The sequence below is a fragment of the Coffea arabica genome, chromosome 8c (genome assembly GCF_036785885.1).
Source record: "Coffea arabica cultivar ET-39 chromosome 8c, Coffea Arabica ET-39 HiFi, whole genome shotgun sequence".
Taxonomy (NCBI): domain Eukaryota; kingdom Viridiplantae; phylum Streptophyta; class Magnoliopsida; order Gentianales; family Rubiaceae; genus Coffea; species Coffea arabica.
Genome location: NC_092325.1, coordinates 2,944,192 through 2,961,989, shown reverse-complemented (window position 1 = coordinate 2,961,989; position 17,798 = coordinate 2,944,192). Strand labels below are relative to the sequence as shown.

The 17,798-nt window shown below is 37.6% G+C and overlaps 3 protein-coding genes across 5 annotated transcripts; all 3 read right to left on the bottom strand.

Moving 5' to 3' along the window:
- Positions 1–337: 337 nt before the first annotated feature.
- LOC113707322 (uncharacterized) lies at positions 338–5,326 on the bottom strand. Its single transcript, XM_027229599.2, has 8 exons — positions 4,454–5,326; positions 3,850–3,970; positions 3,593–3,703; positions 3,137–3,306; positions 2,620–2,958; positions 2,089–2,208; positions 1,112–1,820; positions 338–1,023 (listed from the first exon to the last, which is right to left on the bottom strand). The coding sequence occupies exons 1-8, from the start codon at positions 4,928–4,930 to the stop codon at positions 728–730; spliced, it is 2,343 nt and encodes a 780-aa protein (XP_027085400.1). The 5' UTR covers positions 4,931–5,326; the 3' UTR covers positions 338–727.
- Positions 5,327–7,232: 1,906 nt separating this feature from the next.
- Positions 7,233–10,257, bottom strand: LOC113705545 (probable ADP-ribosylation factor GTPase-activating protein AGD8). 2 transcript variants are annotated; one of them, XM_072064056.1, is made up of 5 exons: positions 9,901–10,257; positions 9,273–9,561; positions 8,901–9,026; positions 7,653–7,754; positions 7,233–7,515 (listed from the first exon to the last, which is right to left on the bottom strand). In XM_072064056.1, the coding sequence occupies exons 2-5, from the start codon at positions 9,357–9,359 to the stop codon at positions 7,384–7,386; spliced, it is 447 nt and encodes a 148-aa protein (XP_071920157.1). In that variant the 5' UTR covers positions 9,360–9,561; positions 9,901–10,257; the 3' UTR covers positions 7,233–7,383. The 2 variants fall into 2 exon arrangements, with proteins under 2 accessions (XP_071920157.1, XP_071920158.1); XM_072064057.1 differs by lacking the exon at positions 9,273–9,561 and having other exon boundaries at positions 9,901–10,241.
- A 1,874-nt stretch (positions 10,258–12,131) lies between these two features.
- LOC113706811 (probable ADP-ribosylation factor GTPase-activating protein AGD9) lies at positions 12,132–17,393 on the bottom strand. Of its 2 annotated transcripts, XM_027228831.2 has the most exons (7): positions 17,143–17,393; positions 16,820–16,938; positions 14,759–15,191; positions 14,393–14,650; positions 13,868–13,993; positions 12,621–12,722; positions 12,132–12,502 (listed from the first exon to the last, which is right to left on the bottom strand). In XM_027228831.2, exons 1-7 carry the CDS (start codon positions 17,209–17,211, stop codon positions 12,395–12,397), a joined length of 1,215 nt encoding a protein of 404 aa, XP_027084632.1. In that variant the 5' UTR covers positions 17,212–17,393; the 3' UTR covers positions 12,132–12,394. The 2 variants fall into 2 exon arrangements, with proteins under 2 accessions (XP_027084632.1, XP_071919148.1); XM_072063047.1 differs by lacking the exon at positions 12,132–12,502 and having other exon boundaries at positions 12,621–12,713; positions 13,869–13,993.
- Between the last annotated feature and the right edge of the window lie 405 nt (positions 17,394–17,798).

The window sequence follows — 17,798 nt, the reverse complement described above, 5'->3', positions numbered from 1 at the left end:
ATATATATACAATTTTACTATTAAAATAAAAATATATATACTCGATCTCACAAACTAACGAACTTAATATTTTAAACTTGACCTCGAATTCAATTCAATTTGATCAACTCAAGCTCAATCAAGCTCAAATCAAGCTTTAACTCAAACTACTCATGAGCAGTTCGATTCATTTACAACTCTATTCAAAACAATCAGTTGGAAGACAAATTTTGTTACTTCCTGCACTTTCCCTTCGACTCCACATGAATTTCCTGGACACATTCATCGAAATACAGTACGGATAAAAATTAAAAGAATGGGGTTAGTAAGAAGACAGTCCCATTGTTAGCCTAGCATATCCAAACAATGGCTAGATTTAAGAGTCACCTACTGCAAAGGTCCAACAACTTTACAGCAAAATGAGAAGATTCTCCGGTTTTCTGATATGTGGAGCAAGCTGAAGGAGATAAGATAATCTCGTAACAAGGAATTAACCTGCCTGCAATCTGATTACTCGACTGCATGCAACAAGTAAACTGCAACGTTCTCTAATAATCAGTATACTAGAATATATTTATTTTTAACGGATTAACGGACCTTAAGTCAGCTTCAGGATATTCACAAAGCTAGCCAAAAGCTGCTCATTTTCCAGAGATTGTCCAAGTCTCAACGCTAGATTTTTCAACAAGTTCCTATTTCTGTATTGTCAAAAGAAAGCTCGCACCAATTATTTACCACCTAAAGCCATTCACCTTAGACTGCTAGCGTGCAAAGGAAAACTGCTCCTTCGCCTACTACCTGAGTTCCCAACATCACTACTGGGAGACGTGTGCAATCCTCTGCTTCTCTTCTTGTTTAGTGATCCAGCACTAAGAGACCCCCTCATTGCTGCCATTAACTGCTGCCCTCTTGATCCAGGCATCTTTTTTGCAAGTGTATAGGCCTGCTTTCTCTCTAGATTCTCCAGATCCTTGTTTAATTGTCTTTTACAAGAAACCTGCTCCATCGACCTCAAATGACCACGTGATATGGAGAAAGTAGTATCTGAAATATGAAAAACCCAAGTTGAAAATGTTGGCTTGCTTGCATTCTATAGGTAACAAAATCAATGACATGAATTTGTAAACCTTACCAGGCGGGTCTTCCCTATATATCTCAGGGCTTGCAGATCTAGAAGGCGTGGCAGGCATAACTCCTGCAATATTCTTAAACTCACCATGTTCCTGATTAGAGTTATTTTCTTGGAGAGCAGGTCTAGGAGTTGTTTTGTCAGCTTTGCATGGAGGCACATCATCAGAACTATTGAGCACAGAGAGACAAGCAGATTTGTTTGCTTCGCATGAAGGCACATAAGAACTAGAAGCAGATTTGTCAGCTTCACATGAAGGCCCATCAGAAGAGATAGAAGCGGATTTGTCAGCTTCACATGAAGGCACATCAGTAGAATTATTGAGTACAGGAGAGGTTGACTGGTGATCTTCACTTTTAGCCACATTGCAAGAATTACTGGCAACACACAGCATAGAAGAGGTGGAGTTTTCTTTAATTTCACCATCATTAACCCTGCTATCTCTTGTTCCACTGAGATTCTCAGCACAAATTGTCTCTGCAACATCACTTGGTTCATCAACATCAGAACAATGATTAAGCAGCAAGCTAGAAGATCCTGTAGAAACATCGACCATATCTAAGACAGATTTTGGGGAAGTATTCAAAAAACTCAGGTCCATCCACTGCTTTTGTGTTTGAATAAAACTTGAAAAAGAAGGTATTCCCTGTTTTGAATAGAAAAGGATGTAGGCCTCCTGCATCAGCACATATTCTTCTTGAACCCAACGTACCTACATTTTGCAAACGAATGCCTATCAGATTCATATAGCACTTGAGCAATATATGAAGGAAAAGAGAGCATTTACCCACTAGAGCAACCTACACTTATATTAGTCAATGAATCCAAATTAGTAACTCAGGTGAACAATCAAACAAATGAGTTCATAAGAAAGAAAATCTTGTATCTGTGTGCCATTTATAAGGCTCCTGCATCAGCATGTAGAATAAAAGGTTCTAAAAAATAGTGATTCAAGAGTCATTAGATACAACGCTATTTACCTTAGAATCATCAAATCTATACCATTCATCAGGAGCAACACGAATATAGCAGTAATAGTGCCCCGAGGTAGATGAAAATCCAGTATGCACCACTACTGCAAATAAATCATACTTCAACTCCTGTCAAACAAAATTTTCATCATTACTGGCGGCACATTAAATTTTTCATAATCATCCAACAACATTCTTCATCCATACCAAGTGCAAGACACCACAAAACACTCTACCCATACAAGGAACACAGACCACTTACATGAACAGGAGTTAATTAGCAACTCAAATAAATTGAACACCACTAATCAAAAGCTAATTGCACATGTCAATCTAAAAATTATCTTACCAAGTATTTACATCAATACTAATAAACAAGCTGCATAACACACATCCTGACACAACCACTTAAAAACATCAAATAAACTTATAATTACTACTTGTGCAACTTAACACATGAGCATATGCTTCAAAGTCATCCATCCATAAAGGAGTTCAGTCAACTACTCAATTATTACACAGGGAAAACAGATTGTGCACCTCCTCATTTTGATCACAAATAGTGTAAGGCTGCAGATCCAATTCCAGGGGAAACTTTACATACTTGTCAATCTTCTCAACGAAAGAACCATCATTTTTAAATCTCTTAAGATGGAATGCAGCAACTGAAGGGACCTGGTCCAACATAAGTTGCTTCTCAACCGACACCTGCTCCTTACAATGTTCACATGTAAATTTCATTTCCGGGTCTTCAAGTTTCTCAAGCTTAGTAAATGACTCCAGAGCCGTATGAAGATCGCTTGCATTCTCAATCTCCAAACTAAGGTCAATTGATGGCTCAAAAGTGTCAGACCAATGACCACAGTTGCAACATCCCAGCTGCAATTTTGAAGTTCAATACAATTACGTAATAACATCAGTTTAACTAGCCACATGAATGCCAAAGAGCAAAAAGCTGGCACTAGTAAACAATTCATATACATGAGTGACATTGTTTCATAAGGAAGCAGAAAAACCAATTGAGAGAAAGAAGCAGTAAAAACAGCTGTTTTCTTACCATGCTTATAAGACGACCACCAAAGACTTGTTTCACCATGTTGTCACTCCCAGAATGCAGAGTGTTGTTACATTCAAAACCACCATAACAACTTTCCAGCTTATCCAAAAAGCATTGGAGGAATTCATGAGCATCTTCCTGCTGAAACCTCCGAAAACTAGATGAAAAATCTGGCAGTTGAAAAATTAAGGAACACAAAGATCTCCTAGACACAATAATTGCACTGACAAATGAGCCAAAACCCAGAACTCTTATACAACTCAAAGATGAAGAATAAGTGACAACATTTCCAGCAAAACCAATACAATTTTCTCCAGGTTTTTGGACAAAAGTACAAGTTTTGATTGAAAAGTCAACCGTCCAGACCACTGTAGATCACGAATAACAACTATACATCTATGTAATGAAAATGAAATGCTACAGCCAAACAAATGAAAAGCATGTAGAAAAGGATACAGTTCAAGTTGTTAACAAATTTCCAAGGCGAAATGATCTTGCCCGTAGAGATCAATGAAAACTGAATATGCTCATATAGGCTGCAAAATACACAGAAACCTTCACTGTTACCTGCAAAGACCATTAAAGCACAACTATCAGATACAACACAAATTAAAACGTATTCCAAGCTCACCCAACTAAGACAGTTTCTTAAAAATTAATAAAATTTGAAAGCAGCATGAAAGTAAAGGAACAATTAAGTATAGCAATCTTACTATCACAGGGCACTTTATGATTCGATGAAAGAAGCCCTTGGAGTAGTGGAACAGTGTGAGTGAAGCATTGCAAAATGGCATTGAGAAAGCATGTGTTACCCAAATTTGCCAGCCCAGCACCCTACAAATTTTTAACATAAAATCAGTAATCATAATCAATAGCTGATGCCCCAGAGTGTTCCTTCCCCTTGCCTCACTCTACTAACATTAAACTGATAATTTTGTGGGGAAAAGCCATTGTCTCGATAACTGCTAAAATTCGTTTTGGGTGACATAAAGAGGTAGCAAATTCAAGAAAAATCAACTTTCCCTCTAAATCTAGCATGCTAGATTAAAAAACTCGGTATATCACAACACTGAATGACTAACTCATATAATGCAAAAGGTTTTAAATAACATACACCCCACCGTGGAAACCAAGCCAGAGACACAAAGAAATCGTAGAGAGCTACAAGCACCACCTAAAACGACAGGCTACGGAAAAATCACAGCAGAATACGGAAAAACACTAATGTCTAACACTTGCTATAAAGCTTCAGAAGCAAATAAGCATTCAAAGGTGCTAGAACTATAAATTTGCCCGCATAAAGTTCAAGTGCAATACCACTACAGGAGACTTATTTTCGCTCAACCAACTTGAAACAATAGGCTTATTGCCACAATCTGTAGGAGAAGGCCAACCAATCCAGCTAGAACCCTCAGAAGCCTTGCGATCTTCCAACTCCATCGCACCCAAAATCCACGGATTCGAGCTAGGCCTTGGATCAAGGAGCCTCGACCACGGTCCACCACCGTAGGGCGAGTAATTGTAGATAGGCCAGCGGCAAATCAACTCATTCTCCTCATTTTCACCATCTTTAGAGTCAATATCTTCAAGCAAGCTATCAAAATCGGAGCAGGGATCGTTATCCGGCACAGTTTCTTCGCTCGACAGAGATAAATTATCGTTAGAGTCCAAAGAATTTAGGTTTTTCTCAAGTGAAATTGGGGGTGACGGCCCAGATAGGGTTTTTGGGGAATCGAGCGAATTGAGCAGAGGAGGATGAATATCAAGGGGCTCATCTAGGTGGGTTTCCATCATAATGGGGAAAGGTGGAAGAAAAATGGAGGAATTTTGGGAGGGAAACGGAATTGAAAATTTCCAAATTTTAGGGTTTTGGAAAAAGGGGGGGGAGGGAAAATTTGGAAGAACTTGAGAATGGAGGGAAAGGGGGTAAAAGGGATGTTTTTGAAAGTGATTTTTCAGCAAAGGTACTGAAAATTGGAAAGATTGAAAAAGAATGTGATGGGAAGATTTTGGTTTTGAGTTAATAATAATAATAATGGGGGGATTTAAAAACAATTAATGGGATTAAGATTTATGTGATGATGATTGGAGGGTTTCGAAAAAGGAGGGAAAGTGGAGCCGCCAATGGCATTTTTCACCAGTTGTTCGTTGAAACAGAGGAAAACAGATTGAAATTTTATAGGAGAGAGTGACAGAAGAGACAGAGGAGTGGAGAGAATATGGGGGATGCCGCAGTTGAGTTGAGTTGAGTTGAGGTAATGGGAATTTGTAACTGTTGCGAGAGAAGCCAAGAAAGGTAACTGTTAAAAGTACTACTCGCTAGGGCAAGGCCGACAGCTCAAGATTTACTTGGACGCTGATGATCATTAAGGTACAAGATTCCCAAAACTTGTCCCTTGCGTCTTTGATGCATACTAATAATTTAGCCACCTATACTTGTAATGAAGCATTTTAGCCTCCACCAACCCCCCCGCCCCCCCCAACTATATTTTGTAACAACACGCTGCTGTATGAATTACGTGTTTTTAGAGGTATTTTTAAATAATTTTTAATAGTCATAATTAATCACTAGTGTTTTTCAAGGTATTTTTTTGGTATATTTTGCGATATTTTTAGATTTTATAAATTCTTTTAAATATTTTTAAAAATAAAAATAAGACAATCATCACTTTTCTTCCTCTCCCCCTTCCTCCTCTTTTCTCCTTTTTCCTCGTGCTCCCCCCCTCGTTCTTCCTCTTCTCTATCACCCCCTTCGACCCTTTCTTCTCCTCTTCCCTAATAAATTTGACCTCGTCGCTACTAGAAGGTCACAACTTTCTGGTTGCGGCCAAATTTGGGGAAAGGAGAGCAGGGGAGGAAGAAGAAGAGAGAGAAGATGGGGATGGAAAGTGGAAGAATAAGATGTGATAGGGATTTTTTTTTATTTTTTGATAATTTTATAAGTTGTATTTGATATTGCGTGTATTTTTAAGTTATTTTTTGAGTGTTAATATAGACTCCAAATACAAAAATAGTTTTTAAAAAAATTTCCAAATCAATACCAACATTTCAAACTCTAATTACAATCTGTTTTTCACTCGAAAATGTGGACAGGCATGTGATTTAATTAACATTTTAAGGATAAAATAGGAAGTGCAATAGAGGAGGACTTAAAATTCATTGTAGTGAATGTCTAAAAAACGGATGTAATTTTGGACTCGTTTAACTACTGATAAGGCTCAAATAAAATGAAAACAACCAAAAAAAAAAAAAAGAGTGCCTGCCCACTTGCAATGCAATTATATCAAACAATCATTAAAGAAAAAAAGAGTGAAGATAAATGGTGTTCTAAACCAGGCAGATTGCAAAAGAAGAAAATGGTTAATCCCAATCCGGCAAACATACCAGCCAAGAATCCACAAGTCAAACAAAGAATCACCTTGTTTGGCAAGCAAATTTTTTATCAAGTTTATTTGTTACAAATTTTTTAACAACTTAATTACAGTAACTTCAAAAAACTTCTCAAAGTTTTTAAACTATACATTTCAAAATATTCAAAAATTTACACACTTCAAAAAATTTTTCTACAACTTCTACAGTGAACTATAGCAAAATTTTAAACAAATACCAAAAAAACTCACTTACCAAACAGGACCATGTACATGTCTCAATAAAAACCATTTGGAACACACACACGCTCTCTCTCTCCCTTGTATTTGAAAACCACTCGTAAATTAAAAACCAAAGTAAGGTATAATATTTCATTCTAATGAATCCAAATTTCTGCTTCAAATTGATTCTCAGGCCAGCGAAAAATTTTTTTTTTTTTTTTTTTGTCATCACTGTGAATATTCGGATCTACGCCCGACTAATCCCACAACACTCCAGCAGAGCGAGCCCGACCGATGCTGAAGAAGATAATAACTAGGTTGTTGCCCGGGATCGAACCCAGATGGAACTCACCTAAGGAGGCTACTTCCACCAGCAGACCAATCCAGCACGGCCAGGCCAGCGAAATTACCAGTGATCATTTTACGGGTGCTTTGTAGCTACTCTTATTGTTAGTTGATCAAATTGCCACTCGAGCTTATTCTTGGCACTTTGCGTTTTGATCACGTTAATCTCAAACTTAAAGATTGTTGGTATAAGTCGCAGAATCAGGAGTCCATAGTGAGCCGATAAAGCACGAAGGGAGTTGCATGGTTTACTACACCCCGTTGCAAGTCTATAACGAGATCCTCTTAAATATGTACACAGAAAATGCAGCTTTATCGGAGGATTCTCTCCTGGAGATTCGACATTTCCTCCTGGAGATTTGACATTAAAGTGGATGCAAGGGAGCTGAGCTTCTTCCAAGTTTCGCCTGCCATAATCTTAAATGAAGAGAAATCCTGCTGCGCCTGTAGATAGATATGGACAAAATATTAGCTTAGATGAAATGTTATACTCTGATCCAAAGGTGGTTACGAGAAACTAAGAAAGCAAGAATGATTTCATCAAATATACTGGTCGCTTTTAAACACCATAGTTGCCACACCTGTAATTTCAACCAGTCAATTGGATCTCCAGCTGTGACATCAACAGATGAATTGTTGCACTGTTGACCAAAGAGATCAGCACTAGAGATTGCATTTGAACCCTGTGAAACAATTAAAAAAAAAAACAAATAAAATTAATCGTGTTCCGATGCTCACTAAAGGTGCTCATGTCTACCTAAAGGTCATTTAAGATACATGCAATCTACAAGGTCAAAATTTGCATAAGCTGATCACGATTGAACTTGTATCTACCATTACTATTGAATAGACCAACACAGGCCTGATAAAACTTTCAGTTCTGGAAATTAAGCTGACACAAAAAAGAAGAAAATACAAAACGTACGAGCCAAAACAACAAGACTGAGTCTTTAGTACCAGTCTTTAGACGTATGATATATTGAACTGTTGGTATATTTCATCCAGCTTTAAAGTTTAGATTGGAACCAAAAATTAAACCTCAACATTTAGATAAACCTTTTAAAAAACCACTTTAAAACCAAACACAAAGGCTTGATGCTTTAGATCATGCTATACAAAACAAACACTAAAGTCCAAATACATAGTCGAATACCACATAAGGTACACTAATGTTGTTCAGAAAATATCATATGAACGTCTAAATGCATGTCCTGGTACTTATCCAACAGACCAGAGGGTCAAACCACACTTCAATTGGATAAAGACAAAACTACATATTTCAATATCAGGGAAAGATAGTGTACAACCAGTAATATGTAGATAAACTATGTACTGAAGCTTAAACAGATAGCATAAACGTCATAACACTACAGGTGTCCTAAACTCACATCTCGTCATTAACACGACAAGAGATATAATGGCATAATCAGCATCTGAACCATAAATAAAGCGCTTTTACCCACGAAAATCCAATTCACAGGAGATCAATAGAACTATAGGTTTATAATTCGCCTACACAAACAAACCTCACAAAACCATAATGGGTAGAAGAATTAAACAATGCAGAAGGAAAGAGGAAAAGAATAACCACAGCAAGGCACTGCAGATTTATCAAAGATACATGTCCAAAAAGAGAAGTAATACAACAAATCCAGTGGAACAATCAAGACAAATTGAAAAAAAAAAAAAGGAATATGCCCAGGGCCAAAAGAAAAAACCATCCACAAAGTGAAGGAGTTTACGCTGTACATACTCTAGGCAATTGTTTGTCCCCTTAAATTCCCATCTAAAAACAGAAAAGTCAGAGGACTACCAAGGAAAAAACATACCGAGAACTTCTGCAGAGAAACTGAAGTTCCCATGTCATTCACTTTGTTCTGATCTCCAAAAAACTGAGCAGAAGAGATAGATTTAGCATTGGGAAATCTCTTCCTCGCTTCATCAGTTTCTTCAACCTGATAAAGATAATAACTAATTAATGTTACTAAAATTAGTCCAAGAACTACAAGGCTCTAACTATTCAAACACCTGGATGCTAACACTACTTCCTTCTTTCAAATTCATATTCTCAAATTTCACTGGGTTCACAACTTGATAGATGGTTTTATTATCACAAACAAGAATTAATGTTTCTCGAGAACACAAGCACTTCGGGGTGTGTGTGTGTGTGTGTGTGTGTGTGTGTGTGTGTAGACACATACATATATATACACACACACGTTCAATGCTTGCTTGAACTTTGGGCATAGTTGAGCTAGTCTCCTTTGACAAACAACTATCCATCTCATATTCAGCAAACAAATTGGAAGATTTTAGTGGTGATACACGGCTATGAACACGTGCGCCTCCAGAACTATTATCTGCTGGTTGCGGATTGTCTATGTACTGAAAGCGAGTTGCAAAGGATTTGGGCGTGCTATTGGCGGAGTCCGATGATGGAACTAGAACGGGTGGTTCTTCAGGCTTCTGGTCATAAAGACTTTCATTTGGCTGCAACAGCCAAAAGAGTTCAACAATTTATCATTGCAAAAATTACAATGACATTTCAGCTAGAGAATAAAATTCATTCAAGAATGTTAATGATCTGCAAAACCGTTTTAGCAAGTTTTTAAACTCGCAGGCCCCTAGTGTTTCCAGTTCTCTTAGCACCTATAGAGGCTGCTTCACAGTTGCGATGGTAACAGTATCGGAAGCATTGGGTAAAGAAGAAACCTCTGCAGTTTCATTTCTCAACGAAGAATTCTCGTTTTGAGTTTCAGCAATTGGTTTCAAGAAAACAATAATTAGTAGCTTATTCTGGCTGAGAATTGACTGGTAATGATGGCAAACCTGCTTCATCCGCAATGCTCTGGGCAAAACCTGTAGGAGAAGACCAATCAATCTACGAAGAACCCTCAGAAGCCTTGCAATCTTCCAACTCCATCGCACCCAAACTCGACGGATTCAAGCTAGGCCAACTGGGGCGAGTAATCGTGGATAGGGCAGGGGATTTCAACTCGTTCTCCTCAATTTCACCATCTTTAGAGTCATCATCTTCAAGAAAGCAATCAAAATCGGAGGAGAAATTGCTATCCGGCAACGTTTCTTGGAAAAAAGATAAATTATCGTGAAAATCCAATTAACTTGGCGTTTTCTCAAGTGAAATTTGGGGTGAATCGATCGAATTGAGCAGAGGACTGTCAATTTGTCTTCGTAACCGAGTCTGCTCGAAATTTAAAGGATCAATTACGCTTAAGTCCCCTAAGATTTGGCCAAACTGCAAGTTGGACCCTGAGATTTAGTCAAATTACAAGATGACCCTCCTTATTCGAAGAAAATGCAAAATGGATTGGACATCCATTTCTCTCTCTCTCTCTCTCTCTCTGCCTGATTGTGAATTTGTAATACAAAAGTACATCCCTACCTCCTACATGTGGCACTATGGCAGGATGATCCGAAAAATGTTTATCTTGGACCAACTATTTTAGCCCTTTTTTTTTTTTGACCAATTTGTAGTCTCAATTGAATAAACAATAGCCCCATGTCCCAGCGGGCAGCTCGTATGGTAATCGCCTTTAGGTTTTTACTCGAAATTATCAGATCGATTCCCGCTGGTAACATGCTGTAAATCTTGAATAGGTTCTGCACTGTCATAAGAAATTAGTCTGGCGTAAGTCAAGACACTCCTGTTTCAACAAAAAAAAAATGAACAAACAAGAACTCCACAATCTTACTTGACCATATACTAGTCGAGTTAACGAGTTCTATGATCTCATTTAGTTAATAGTAATTGATAAAAAACCAAGTATTAGATTTACCAAATATACTCTCAATTGGACAAACAAGAGATTTGGGTTATGTACGTGTAGAGCTAATGAGTTCTATCATTTTACTTGGATAATTTGAATTGGTTAAAAACCAAGTATTAGATGGTCCAAACTAGAATAACATTTCTCGGATGATCTAATTTTCTATCAAAATTTGCAGGGCAAGAAGGCAATCAAATACTCGAATACGTACCCACAATAAACTTATATCAGCTTTCAGTCTTTTACAATCTGGCATGATGCCAGATAAAACTAATGCTTAATCCTTCTGAACCTAGAAGAAAGCAAAGCGAAAACTACTGGATACAAAACCTTTATTTGTAGGTTTAGTGCCTGACATTACGTTTTCAACTTCAAGTTCTTCAACGAGCCCATGCTGATGTACTTTTACATATCAAATGGCGGACACTTTCATAGGGAGTGAGTCCGACATTTAGAACTCAGAATCTCAACAAGAAGGAATAATTCGACTAATACTATGATATACTTTTTTTTTTTTTAAGAAGCAGGAAGGAGACAGAGAATTAAAACCCAAAACTTCAAAACTTGACAAATTTAAATCTTTTCCAGACACAAGAAATAAACATGCACTACTATGGACGAACAACTTAATGCTTTTTAACAGTTAACCACAGAAAAACTCATTGGAGATTTGACTTGTTTCTCATTAAAACAAGCTTGAGCAAATTTGATTTTGAGGTGATGATCCCTGGAATCTTTACAATGTAAAAATTACCACATCTAATTCAATTCCGAACCCAAACAAACTCTGATGAAGAGCAATTAAAAATCCAGGACAAGGCTACTGCAATTTTAGCTATTTTGGGAGTCAAGTACACATCTTTATGGCCATCATGGTTTCTCACACAGCTGTTGGTAGAGCCCAGTAAGAAGAGGAAAGCTGGACAGGTTCAGTTGTTGATCGACGCTACAACCACTGTTTTCCTCCCAGATAGTTCTAAACTTTGATCATGCTTCTAAAAGCTCAAATGTTGCGCCAATGATTTGGGGTGGGGAAGTTTAAAAAAAAAATGTTCTTACCATAACAAAACATATAGAACACATACTTCAACGTGTCTTTCTTTCTGTAATACTTGGTAAGATGCAGCCCTTTCTCAAATTTGATAATATACTTAAACCTGGCTGAGATAAGATTACGTAAAAGGGCCGATAGAACTTAAATTGGTAAATGGTTTAAATCCCATTTGGGTTACATCATTGAGAAAAAAAAAAAAGGAATTAAAGGCCAGCCCAAAGGAAAAACTTGTGTTGCATCATCATTCAGAACAAAATACACAAGGCCAGTCCAAAGGATAAAATCTATGAAATAGCCAGAGAAGGCCACATACACCACCATGATGGTTACAAAATAATGGTGTCATCTCATAATCCTAGGAATTTTAAAATCTTATTTGTCTTCCGTAAAAATTTTAAAGATTTAACTTTTTACATCTACATATTTCTTTTGCAGCTCTGTAACAAAGTCCTCTAGATTGTACATACAAAATGCAGCTCCCTCAGAGGATTCTGTCCTGAAGATCCGACATCAAGGAGGAGGCAAGAGAGCTGAGCTTCTTCCCAGTTTCTCCTGCAATAATCTTGAGGGAAGAGAGATCTTGCTGTGCCTGTGGAAATGGAACTAAATTTTATGTGCTCTGATACAAAGGTGGTGCTATGAGACTCAAAAAAGAAAGAATTATTTCATCAATATAGCAGTTGCAATCTACATCACAATTGCCATACCTGAAAAGACAGCCGGTCAATCAGATCACTAGCTGTGACATCAACAGAAGAATTATTGCCACGGTGACCAAAGAGATCAGCACTGGAGATTGCATTTGAACCCTATGAAACAATAAAAGGATATGAAAGAAAGAGTTAGTTGAGTGCCAATGCTCGTTAGAGGCAGTCATGTCCAAATTCTCGTAAACCAATCATTATTGAACCAGTGTCTAGCATTATTATCGCACACACCAACACAAGTCCCTTAACATCGTCAGTTCTGGAGATTAAGCTGTCTCAAACAAACAAAATAAGGTGGTCAAGGGGGCTAGGGGGTCAGAGGGGACACGATAAATAACTAGACAAGTACGAAAATACAAGTCATCTAAGCTAAAACAGCTAGTACCAGTCGTCTGAGCCAATATATCCTTCATCCAGCTTTCAAGTTCAGATTGGAACGAACAAGAAACCTCACCACTAAATAAATTAATATGAAACACACAGAAACCAACCAGAAAAGCTTGATGTTTTAGATGAGACTGTAGAAAAAAAGGAAAAGGAAAACCGAACGTCCAAATATACAGCAGAAATACTATAAAAGCTACACTAAATTTGTTCAAAAAGTATCATATGTACATCTGAATTCACGCACTTATTCATATCCAACGGGCAAAAGGTTCAAACCAAACTTCCTTTGGACAAAGACAAAAAAAAACATACTTTATCACACAGAGAGAGGGGGGGTCTACAACCAGTAAAATATAGATCAATTATCCAATGAAACTGAAAAAGTTGGCACAAATGGTTTAACAGTGTAGGTATCCCAAACCAATATCTGGTAAATAACAAAATGTGCATCTGTACCCATAAATAGGGCACTAATGCCAATGAAAAGAACCCACGTTCACCTAAAATGTCTAGATTCACAGGATATCACTCAACTATTAAACAAAAATTAGGTTTAGTAGTTGCGAGTTACAACTAACTGCAAAAAAAATCAACAATTGGCATATGAAAAATGTGGCAGAAAAGAGGAAAAGGATAACCACTAGAAGGCACCGCAGGTTATCAAAGAAAAGTAATACAATTAATTGTGACAAACAACAAAACAAACGAAAAAAATTGAATATTTCCAGGGGGTAAAGAAAAGAACATCCACAAAATGGAGGAGTTGATGCGGTACACAAGTTTACAGAAGGTAACCTATTCTCCCCAAGCGTTCCCACCTAAAAACAGAGAAGCTTAGACTATCAACAAAAACAACATACCGAGAACTTCTGCAGAGAAACTGAAGATTCCATGTCATTTACTTTGTTCTGATCACCATAAAACTGAGCAGAAGAGATAGATTTGGCATTGGAAAACTTCTTCCTTGCTTCATCAGTTTCTTCAACCTGACAAAGACAAATGAGTTAATGTTTTCTAACAAATGAGTCCCAGAAATACGGGGATCTAAAACTACTTTTTTCTCTCGACACTTTCCATTTTTCCATGGTACTCTTAGGTTTCACTGTGTTCACAATGTGATAATATGTTCTATTTTGAAAAACGAGAAAGAATGTCCCTAGAGAACACAGGCACTTCAGTCAACAAAAGAACTACACATCAGCCTATCATTTTAACCTTTTGAACCACCTTCTCAGTTATCCCAAAGACATGTTAAAAAAAAAAAAAAAAAATTCCTTCAACCCATCAGAGACATGTATCTTGGTCATAATCCATAGCAGATTTGAAACTACAAAATCACTTACTCCACAGCTCACTATGACAGGATAAATTTTATCAAAGCTTACTTGAACTTTGGGCAAGGTTGAGCTGGTCTTCTTTGAGAAACCACTATCCATGCCATAGTCAGCAAAGAAATTAGAAGATTTTGGAGGTGATACATGGCTAAGAACACGGGCACCACCAGAACTAATTTCTGCTGGTTGCACATTATCAGTATACTCAAAGCGAGATGCAAATGATTTGGGTGTGCTACTCGTGGAGTCAGATGATGGAACTTGAACAGGTACTTCTTCAGGTTTCTGGTCATAAAGACTTTCGTTTGGCTGCAACAAGCAAAAGACGAGTTCAACTATTAACTAATGGAAGAACTACAATGGCACTTCAGAGAGAGGACAAAATGTATTCTCATGAACTTTAAATGCTCTTCAAACCTTTGTAGTAAGTTTTCGAGCTCCTAGACCCCCAGTCTTTCCAGTTTTCTTAGCAACTAGAGGCTTCTTAACAGTTGTAGCAGTAAAAGACTGGGAAGCTTTGGGTGAAGAAGAAACCTCTGGAGTTTCATTTTTTAGAAAAGAACTCTGATTTGGAGCTTCAGCAGTCTTAATATCAGGAAAACCATTAGTAGCATGTACCGACTGAGAAGCAACCGGTGATGATGGCAAACCAGCATCATCTGCAGCGCTTTTAGCAACTTCTTTAGCAAGCAATTGTCTATACAAGTCAGCAGCTCTAGAAGTATACTTTGCCTCAATCTTGCCCCCATCAGTCCATCCATGCTGTTTAAAGAAAACTTGAGCACGGTTATTTCCACCAAAGCACATCATTTTCAACTGCTCTGGAGACCAAGAATCTAGATTGGTCGACCTACAAGATAGGTCAGCTTGGTAAGTCATTAGTATACCATGTGGAAAAGAAACAATTACAAGTGCTTCAAATGACAAAAATGAGACGCAGCACATGAAAAGCCCAACTACTGCGGAACTGGTGCAGCAAAAGAAAAACTCAAACAATTTTCTATCTGAGTAATGTCAAAAAACAAACCAAACGGAACACAGTACATCCTCTAGAGGAAGAGCAAATCTCTAATAAATGAAAATTAGTGTATAACGGGAAACAAAGCTGATGGAGGGCGATTAGGTGGTACTGATGGACAAAACGGGGGTAGGTAGCAAGAGGGCCCATCATCCTTCAGAGCATTGAAAAGTTAAACAGGTTCAATGCAAGGCTTAGTAAATTTTCATGACACCTCTTTCACAAACAGTTTGCTCTCAACTAACACTATGCAGGTATTAACTCAGGAATCCAAGCTCCTACAACATGATTAACTCAGGAATCTAAGCTCCTAATGCTGCAGACTATTGACGCTACATCCATACATCTCGGCATTAATTGCTTTGAAGTTCTTCAAACATAATCAGCACGTGAAAGGCCCAGTCAGCAGCATTTTTAGTGTGACAGCAGGAACTACCCAATAGCTTTTGCTCAACAGCTCAACCCTCCAAAACAGAGTTACCCTCTTATTCTAATTTGTCTAAAGAAGTAGGTTCTAGCAACTCATGACCCGCCACCCATTTAAATTGCCAGAACATAATTCTGCACCATCAAGTTTAGTTTCTGTGCACACTTCTTCTAGTTGCTCATCTAACTTCTTTCTCATTAACTAAAATGTAAAACTTGAAAAGCAACTTTCAAATGTCTATTTCATAACTCATGACCCTTCTAGGGCATGCCCATATGACTGTTGAACAGAAAGACATTATTCTCGATAAGCACCTTAAAGCTGTAAAAGTTGCCAAGTTCAGCACACTCAAGCATTCTCTAACACTTTGCAGACCAACACCTAACGTCAACTTCAACCCAATATTATTTAGTTCAACAATGAGAAAAGCAGACATTTGATGGACCAGTTTTTCTGTTTCCCTATAGTGCCCTAATACAAAGTAAATGACCACCTGCCCTCAGCTTCCAACCTTGTAATTCCACCAACTCATTTTAATTTCTTATTCTCTTTCAATTTTCCTACACTTGCACACTCAAGTGTGCAGCTTCCCCTAGTTACTAACTATAAAATGGACGGAACTAACTGTAATTTATATTGCTATCAAGAGAATAGCACAAGGAAGGAGGAATTCAGCAAACTTTCACATACGAATCGAAAATGATAACTTTTGTTCCTCTTATAGGTCACAAAGCATCATCACGCAGCTCCCCAAAAACACTTTAACACTCTCTTCTCATTAAAAAGAAAAAAGAGTACAAAGGGGTACAAAAAACATACATTTCCAACATTAAAATGTTTATGCAGACTATTTATTAATCCACTACTGTTAGAAGAGACAAAATGAGCTGATCAAAAATTAACCCAACCAAAAGCTGAAAATTCAAATTACCAACGAAGCTAATGTGAACACCGAGAACAAAAGAACATACCGAACGAAGCTAATGCATCAATTTAAAGATTAAAAAACCAAGCAAAGAGAACAAGAATATACCTAACGAAGCTAATGTGAACACCGAGGCTCCGGTGAACCGCCGAACAATCAATACAGAGAAAGATCCCATACGTCACGGACGCCCACGTCGGGTTCTTCGCGTTGCAATCAAAACACATCTGACAAAAAAAAATTCCACCAAAAATCCAAAATAAACAATTAATCACACTGAATAAAAAGATCTGCGCACAAAAATCTCAGATCTGAATCAGATCTCAGAAATTCCACCTTAAACTATGATATCAGAAACTCCACCTCAAACTATTCAAGCAAAAATAGAAATAACAACGGAAAAAAAACGCCAATTTTCAAAAAAAATTTACCTTATTCTCGGACTTGGCTTTGAGCTTCCGAAAAATCGTGTTCTTGTCGGTGTAATTCTCCGAAGCCATGGCGATATACTAATGTCTATGAATATATAGATATATCGATAGAAATAATTAAAACTTTGAAAATGAACTATTATATATATATATCTGCAGAAAAAGTTCCGAGAGGAGAGAGAGAGTGGAGAAAGAAGACGAAGAAGAGAGAGAAAATGGCTCCTCAGGGAACTACAGATTGCGAGAGAGAGACAGGAGCGCAAGTGCTTGGGAAATATATGTGAAACCGCTAGTGGATGTTTCCTTTTTCTTTATCTTTTTCTTTTTTTCCCTGATTTTCGTTTTGGTACTATTTGGTAATTGTCTTTTTTTTTTTGGCTTGGGGAAGGTTGATACTCCGTTTTTTTTTTTTTTTCCCTTGTTTAGGCAGGTCGAGATCTGACAATATGCGAATTAATTTATTAGTATTAGTACCAAAAAAAGAGCGTAAGAATACAGGTAACCCTGACCTGGGCCGGTGGCCGGTGGGACAATGGGGCCACTGGTGGGGTCTCCTGCCTTGTTTGGTTACAATAAAGGGCTAATTTCAGAAACCTCCCTTGAGGCTTTTCCTAATCACACCTACCACCCCTAAAGTTTCTGAAATCACACTTAGC

What these genes read in the sequence shown, in the direction of transcription:
- LOC113706811 (XM_027228831.2), bottom strand. Translation starts at nt 17,211, where the DNA reads ATGGCTTCGGAGAATTACACCGACAAGAACACGATTTTTCGGAAGCTC. An exon ending in CAACCTTGCCCAAAGTTCAA is followed by an intron (nt 13,994 to 14,392) that starts GTAAGCTTTGAT and finishes TGTCTTTGTCAG; the next exon opens with GTTGAAGAAACTGATGAAGC. An exon ending in TTTCTCTGCAGAAGTTCTCG is followed by an intron (nt 12,723 to 13,867) that starts GTATGTTGTTTT and finishes ATTGTTTCATAG; the next exon opens with GGTTCAAATGCAATCTCCAG.
- LOC113705545 (XM_072064056.1), bottom strand. Translation starts at nt 9,359, where the DNA reads ATGAGATGGATAGTTGTTTGTCAAAGGAGACTAGCTCAACTATGCCCA. An exon ending in TTTCTCTGCAGAAGTTCTCG is followed by an intron (nt 7,755 to 8,900) that starts GTATGTTTTTTC and finishes ATTGTTTCACAG; the next exon opens with GGTTCAAATGCAATCTCTAG. An exon ending in TTGACTGGTTGAAATTACAG is followed by an intron (nt 7,516 to 7,652) that starts GTGTGGCAACTA and finishes ATCTATCTACAG; the next exon opens with GCGCAGCAGGATTTCTCTTC.
- LOC113707322 (XM_027229599.2), bottom strand. Translation starts at nt 4,930, where the DNA reads ATGATGGAAACCCACCTAGATGAGCCCCTTGATATTCATCCTCCTCTG. An exon ending in TCATAAAGTGCCCTGTGATA is followed by an intron (nt 3,704 to 3,849) that starts GTAAGATTGCTA and finishes TGGTCTTTGCAG; the next exon opens with GTAACAGTGAAGGTTTCTGT. An exon ending in ATAGATTTGATGATTCTAAG is followed by an intron (nt 1,821 to 2,088) that starts GTAAATAGCGTT and finishes TGCAAAATGTAG; the next exon opens with GTACGTTGGGTTCAAGAAGA.